This window comes from Galeopterus variegatus, unplaced genomic scaffold, assembly GCF_000696425.1.
Source record: "Galeopterus variegatus unplaced genomic scaffold, G_variegatus-3.0.2 Scaffold596, whole genome shotgun sequence".
Taxonomy (NCBI): domain Eukaryota; kingdom Metazoa; phylum Chordata; class Mammalia; order Dermoptera; family Cynocephalidae; genus Galeopterus; species Galeopterus variegatus.
Genome location: NW_007726707.1, coordinates 391,537 through 398,851, shown reverse-complemented (window position 1 = coordinate 398,851; position 7,315 = coordinate 391,537). Strand labels below are relative to the sequence as shown.

At 40.6% G+C, this 7,315-nt stretch overlaps 1 protein-coding gene across 1 annotated transcript in view; it reads left to right on the top strand.

Moving 5' to 3' along the window:
* The first annotated feature begins 1,716 nt into the window (after nucleotides 1–1,716).
* The window catches only part of TBC1D23 (TBC1 domain family, member 23), a 57,226-nt gene continuing 51,627 nt past the window's right edge, over nucleotides 1,717–7,315 (top strand). Inside the window, exon 1 of the mRNA XM_008570357.1 lies at nucleotides 1,717–1,845. Coding sequence (XP_008568579.1) covers nucleotides 1,793–1,845 — 53 coding nt within the window. The 5' untranslated portion in view covers nucleotides 1,717–1,792. The remainder of the gene's footprint in view (nucleotides 1,846–7,315) is intronic.

The following is a 7,315-nucleotide window of genomic DNA, read 5'->3' as shown; positions in this document are numbered from 1 at the left end:
AAGTGTGGATAAACCATATCCAGAGCAAAAGGAAGGTCTTATGATCAAAAGACTGAACAACGGGGGGAATCTGCACTAACTCAGCAGCCTGGATATCAACAACCCAATGTGATTTTTGTCTTTTCAGAAGATGAGGCAAGGTGAGGGGAAGATGTGGATGATTCTGATACAGAGCAAAAGAAAGAAATGAAAAGGCTTGTGGGCAAAAGGCTTACCTACCACTGAGATCTATGATAACTCAGCAGCCTAGACAATAATCCCCAAACAAGCAGTGTAGAGAGTGAACCAGTGGAACCTGTTCAAGAGGAATCAAAGGTATACCAAGTTTCAAGGACTTGACCTCACAGATTCCTAGAATTATCACTGGAGGAGAGTGGATATCATCACAGTCATGAATATCACGACATCAGAGTGAATACTCAGTAGAACTTAGATCAGATTGAAGAGTAAAGAACAAATGATACAAATACCCCAGAAGATATCATCACCAAACAATTTCAGTTGAAATCTTGTCTCCAATGGGTTATATATCAACGTGCTATTGACCTGCCTTGGGTTGAATGTCCTCCCAAAACTTAATCCCCACTGTGACAGTATAAAGAGGGTGGGAAGTCCTATTATGGTAATTGGAAGGTGGGGCCTTGAAGAGTTGATTAGATTGTAGGACCATGCCATACTGAATGGATTAATAATGGTGGTCAGGGGTGTGATTCTGGGGGCTTTAAAAGAAGAGAAGTTCTCTCTCTCTTCTCTGCCATTTTCTGCCATGTGAGACTCTTGGGTCACTGTCATCACTATGAAGGCCTTCACCAAATGTGTTCCCTGAACTTTGTACTTCTCAGTCTCCGAAAATGTAAGCAATAATTTCATTTTCTTTATAAATCACCCAGTTTTGGGTATTTTGTTATAAGAAACAGACTAATACATGACCCTGTCTAGGACAGGCCACCTAATTTGTGAGGCCTAGTGCAAATGAAAGTGAGGGGCCCCTTGTTCCAAAATTATTACTTTCAAGATGTCAACAGAAGAGCATTAAACCAAGCACAGGGTCCTGCTGAGCATGGGGTCTTATGCTATTGCACAGGTTGCATGCCTGTGAAGCTGGCTCTGGCCCTATTAAAGAGAATGGAAGTCTGAAGTTTTTCTTTTCTTAAAAAATTTGACCGGGAAGGGTATCTTAACCCTTGACTTGGGGTTGTCAGCACCACGCTCTCCCAAGTGAGCCACGGGCCGGCCCTGTGGGTCTCCTTTTGTACTTTTGACCGGGCCCCACAAATAATGGCAGTGTGCCCTTTCCTTACACTCTTTCCTCAAATCCAGCTGTCGTAGTAGGAAGTTACTGAAATGTGGCTCTCCTCCTACGTTCATCTTCCCTCCTTTCTCCACTAGTTAGGACTCCAAATTCTAACCTTGTTCACTTCGACGCCCAGTTGGAACGAAGACGCTAGCAGGACGCCAAGCAGCAACGCTGGAAACAGACAGGGTCGCTACTGGGACCGATTTCCCCACCAAGCTCCGCCCATTGCGCCTGGCGCGAGCCCCGAGGCATCCTGGGACGTGTAGTCTTTGGAGGAGCAGCCGTCTCCACCAAGTCTCCTCCCCAAAGCGTCCGACAGCGCCTTTCGCCCTCGGGCGTCGTGACGTAGAGTTCCTCGCGTCCCTTGCCTCCTCCCTCTTTCCCTCTGGAGAAGCTCAGTCTGGGACTCCTGAAGACCTTTTACGACGTTGGGTCTCAGAGTCGTCCTGGGCTCCGGGTCCACTTTTCGGCAAAGTGACGTGGACGTCAACAGCAATGGCGGAAGGAGAAGAGGTCCTGCCACTGCCAACGTCAAGCGGCGGCGGCTGGTGAGAGAAAGCCAGGGGCTAATTCCCACTGGCGCTTTATTTTTCCTTCTTGTCCTGCCGCCCTCAGAGGCACCGACCTAGTGTCGGCCTGGAACAGGAAGACCCGTCCTCGCGGGCGACGGCTGGTGAGAGAAAGCCAGGGGCTAATTCCCACTGGCGCTTTATTTTTCCTTCTTATCGTCCTGCCGCCCTCAGAGGCACCGACCTAGTGTCGGCCTGGAACAGGAAGACCCGTCCTCGCAGAGTCCGGTGCCCTGCCCCGCCCCCTCTGCCTGCCGGGTCCCCCTGCGCCCCTGCGTGCCAAGTCCTGCTTGAGGGGCTGGGCCGGGACGTGAAGGGAGGGTGTGTAGTCCGCTGCTGGGCTGTAGTCCTGCGCTTCCGCTTCGTCCACCCGTCTCCGAAATGTGTTTGAGACGGTGGGTTCAGGGCTGGGTTTAGCCGGAGTCCCTGGCCGGGGGAGTTGGAGTAGGCTGGTTAAGGAAGTTTCTTGGATACCGGTCTGAGGCACAAGAATACCATTTGAAAAAAAGGACTTTTTGAAATTACCACCTCGACCTTTGCCTAAGGGTTCAGAGGTTGAGAGATACACCCAGGGAGGATTCCTTCCACATAACTGAGATTTTTTTTTTTTTTTTCTGATTTTTATCTCGTTTCGCGTTCCTACTGTTTACACCATTTGTCTCTTTCACACAAGTCTCTTTCCTTCCTACCACTTTCCTCAGAGTTCGATTTCACATCTTTGGGTGCAACGTGGTGCTTTGCTCTTGCTGCTCCCAAGCCTTTGAATGCTTACCTGATTTATACTCGAGACTTTACTCACTCAGTGTTGTTAATCTTTGGGAAAGACTCCTTCTTTTGAAATAGTTGACATTCACAATACACTGTTAGTGACAAGATCATAAAAATAAGGAACTTTTAAACGCTTGTCTAATTTTTACGATTAATCTAAGTGTATTGACCACATACATTTGTTAGTTTTGGATTTGCTTGTTCATCGTATTATATGCATACAGCTCACTGGCATTCTGTTTATCTAAATATGGTACAAGATATTCCATTGGCATTAATCCCTAAGAAAAAGTAGAAATCTTTGAAAGGGATAGGTAATATAGTAATTGAGAAATTCAACTCTCAATGTGGAGACACAAACATTTCCTAAGTGTATATACTCTCCAAGGTATAGGAGGAAAACTTCTGCTGACCTGGATGTAGTTTCTTTCCTCAGTTTGCTTACATTGAAGGGGGGAGCTGTGACATGTACATTCAGTAACAAGAAAAAATTAACCTCATTCTTTGGGAGTATGAATAAAAGTGTTATGGGAGTTCAGGGAGGCAAAAGCCACTTCCACTTGGAGTTATTGGGGAAAGCTTGATGGAAGCAGTGATGTTTTAATTGGGTCTTGACTAACGAGTAGGATTTAGACCAGCGCTGTACAATAGAAGTACATTGTGTGAGCCACAAATGTAATTTAAAATTTTCTAGGAGCCCCATTAAAGACTATAGAGAAACAAGTGAAATTAGTTTTAATAATCTACTTTAGTCTAATATATCCAACATATTATTATTTCAACATGTAATCATTGTTAGACAATAATAGTTAGGCACTTTTTCGTCTTTTTCTGTACTGAGTCTTCAAAATCCAGTGTGCATTTTACATTTACCCTACATCTCAATTCACTGTAGCTACCTTTCGGATGTTAAATATCTATGCATGGCTGATGGCTAACATTGGATAGTGCAGAGTCAGGTTAAGAAATGGGAAAGGCCTCTGAATGTAGTAAAAGCATAAGCAAGGGCACAGGCAAGACAACTAATGCTTTGTTTGGAGAGTAATAACTAGAACTGCCGGTCAGAAGAGAAGTTGTAGAAAAATAGGTCTGGAAAAACAAAAAGTTCTTAACCACTTAAAGAGGTCTTTCAGTGATACAGACGTAGTGAAACTTTTCAGAAGATGACCTAGCTGGTTATAACATGAAGTTTGCTCTTTTGGAAGAGGGAATTGTTGTATCATAAATTGGCAGTAATCAGCTGATTGAGGGTCATGAGGGGAAATGTTTTCAGAGTTAATGTGTCTTTGGGGAGTTCTTAGGTTATGAGGATTGTGAGCATGTTTCTGGTTCACAGGGGAAGGGACAGTGGAGTGAATGGTTGCTAGGGGTAGCATTTGTTCTTTTTTGCTGTATCTTTGGCGTGGCTACTTATTTTTCCTCTTCTTTTTTTTTTTTTTTCCCATGAGTGGAGGAACCCTGAGATGTTCTGTTGTGATTTCTATTCTCCTTCTCTTTTTAAAAAAAGAGTAAATGTTTTTATTTTAACTTTGTCAGATGGAAGTTTGTCTAAAGTGTATTATGCGTCTCACTGCCTAAACCAAACTCATCTTAATGACTTAGAGTCCTTTAGTTTACAAATATAAGTGTATAAGAATAAAACTAGGTCCCTGTCCTCAAGGAATTTATGGTCTAGTTACAGGAGACATGTTTAAGAACATCAGTTTTGTGCTACTGTAATATGGTGAGACCTTTAGGGCCTATCCAGGCACATAACGGTAGATTATTGCTGTGTTATATTGCCCCCACACAGCCATTTCTTCTTGAGATTGCTTTTTTATAAGTTTTTCCTGTTTTCTTTCTTTGTTGTCACTGGTATCTCCCAATTTGTACCTAATCTGTGAAACTAGGTCGTTGAACTTGTTAAAATTTTATATACATTCTTAAGGCTCAGGACAGGGTTTGAAGATCTTAAAAGTACATGGACTCCATGGTATCACTTTTACTTATTTTCTGGTTTTCATTTATGTTCTAGATCAGTCCTTCTCAAGATTTAAATGTATGTTAGAATTAGCTGGGGAGCTTGTTAAAATGTAGATTCTGATTCAGTAGATTTGGGGTGGGACCCGAGATTCTGTATTTCTGACTAGCGCTTAGGTAATGCCAATTCTCCTGGTGCATGAACCACACTTTAGTTAGTAAGGTACTCGATAATGTATATCTCAGAGTGAATAGCTCAGAGGAATTTATCTCTTTATATTATTTATTAAATGTTATTGTATCACCTGACATTATACTATAATTTATCTAATTACATGACTAATTGCTCTTCAGGTTGTGAACTTCTCAAGGGCAATGACTGATATCGGGTGGCTCAGTAAATGTTGAATGAATGTATGCATGAATGAATACAGAATTGTGTATACTCATGTCCAATATAGCATACCAATTGTCACTTGTTATAAATTTCCTGACTCCAGTGTTTTTGTGAGCTGTGTTATTGTCTGCTGGTATAATTCCCATTCATTATGGAAAGCCAAGGTGATCAGAAACTGCCTCATCTCTCAAGCTTACTGGGACTTCAGCCATGTAAGCTCAGTTTATGAGTAGGAGTCTTGTGAACAGAATTGAAATTCTTGTAAAAATTTTTATGGTTTGAAATTATTTAAATTTAGTTTTTAAAATTATATAAATTATGAGAATCTGTATTTGTAAAATCAAACAATGTTAAATTGTTACAATTCAAAATTGGTAATTATTCTTTCTTGGTATTGAAGAAACCAGCCTCAAATTTCAACGTATGTTCCTTATTTTCTGAGGCTTTCTTCCTGGAATAATTCCTAAAGATCTGAAGTCATAATTTTAAAAAACTTTTTAGATTTTAGTTACACAACTGTTGATGTTCTGAGCTTGTTTAATTCAAAATTTTTACTCAATATTCACTTCTAATTGGTGGTTCTAATTTATTGCTAAACTCTTTAATTATTGCTAAACTTTTCTTAGAATTGTAAAAGTATCAATTCCATGAAGAAGCTTCTATTGTTGTTAATTTGAGATGTGAATAGGAATTGTTTTGAGAATAATAGGTTCTTTTTCAAAGTATTATGCGCTCTGTAAATAGTACTTTTTTTTTTTTTTTTTTTTTTAAGACGGGTAAGGGGATCTTAACCCTTGGCTTAGTGTCGTCAGCACCACGCTCACCCAGTGAGCTAACCGGCCATCCCTATGTGGGATCCAAACCCATGGCCTTGGTGTTATCAGCACCACACTCTCCGGAGTGAGCCACAGGCTGGCCCTGTCAGTAGCACTCTTGATGCTCCCCACTTCATATGTATTAAAATATGAGGAAAGATTTAAAATGTCACATAAGGACTGATCAGTGATTGCAATTTCAGACATGATATAATCAATAAAGAAATATGTTGGGCCGGCCCGGTGGCGCACTGGATAAGTGCGCCGCTTGGGAAGCATGGCGGCGCTCCCGCCCGAGGGTTCGGATCCCACATACAGACCGGTTCCCGCTCACTGGCTGAGCGAGGCGTGGGAGCAGCACCGAGGGTTGCAATCCCGTTGCCGGTCCCCGGTCCGGTACGGGGGCAACACTGAGGGTTGCGATCCGTTGCCGGACACGGAAAAAGACAAAAGACAAAAAAAAAAAAAGAAGAAATATGTTAAATATGAAAGAGAAAGGATCCCTTTGTTTAAGGAGAACTTTGACAGTTTGTGGGACAGGAGGCAAGATATAACCTTAGGAAAAATGAAGAGAAAATGAACTTTATTTCTTAAATTAGGGGTTATTAAGTGACAGCTGTTTGATTTTGTAAACCATAATTAGAAGGCAGGCAAAGATGAGAAATTAAGACTTATTTTGTTTATACTATTTACATTAAAGTCTTTATTATAATTCAGATTTTACAGTTTTTAGAGGTAATTCCTAAGTAATAATTCACTTCTAGGATTCTGTTTCCTGTAGATGTCTTAATATCCTAAGATTATAGTTAGTCATTGGTTTTTGCATGCTAAAAATGTATTTCAAGTAATTCATTTTCATCTATATGTACTCACTGCAGAGAGGGGGCAAGTGCATACCCTGTATAAGTAGAGTGAGGTAATAAAGGTATTTCTGGAGCACCCAGTTAAGTGTATTGCAATATACAGCCAATTGATGAGTAGGAGTCTTGTGAACAGAATTGTTAAAATGTTTGACAAAGCGTTTCTGCTGCATGGTGCTGCAGTGTGGAATCTGCTTGGTATAAACCAAAGACAATGCCTTCCCTCATGTATCAAAAAGCAAAACAGAGTTTAACAAAATGTTCACAGTTCAGCAAAAATGTTCACTGAATACTGGTTATATTCATGCTGCTATGTAGAGTTTTAGGACAGTTTTAAAACCAGAACTGTACTTTGTGGTGTCTTGCTTGGGCATTTTAAATTTTTCATCATTTTATCTCCAAGAATAATATGTCAAGATACCTTCTGAAGATATTTAAATACAAATTTTGGAAATTGCATGCTCTAGCAGAGTGGAATAGGATTATACAGTTTGAAAAAAGGCAGTACTTCAAGTAACTTACTTAGATATTGAGAATTACAAATGGAAAAAATGAACCCCTTACATTAGGTTAAGATCAAATGGTTTCTTGTGGAAATAAAAGAGCAATACATTGAGATACTTTTTTTTTTTTTTTTTTTTTTTTTAAAA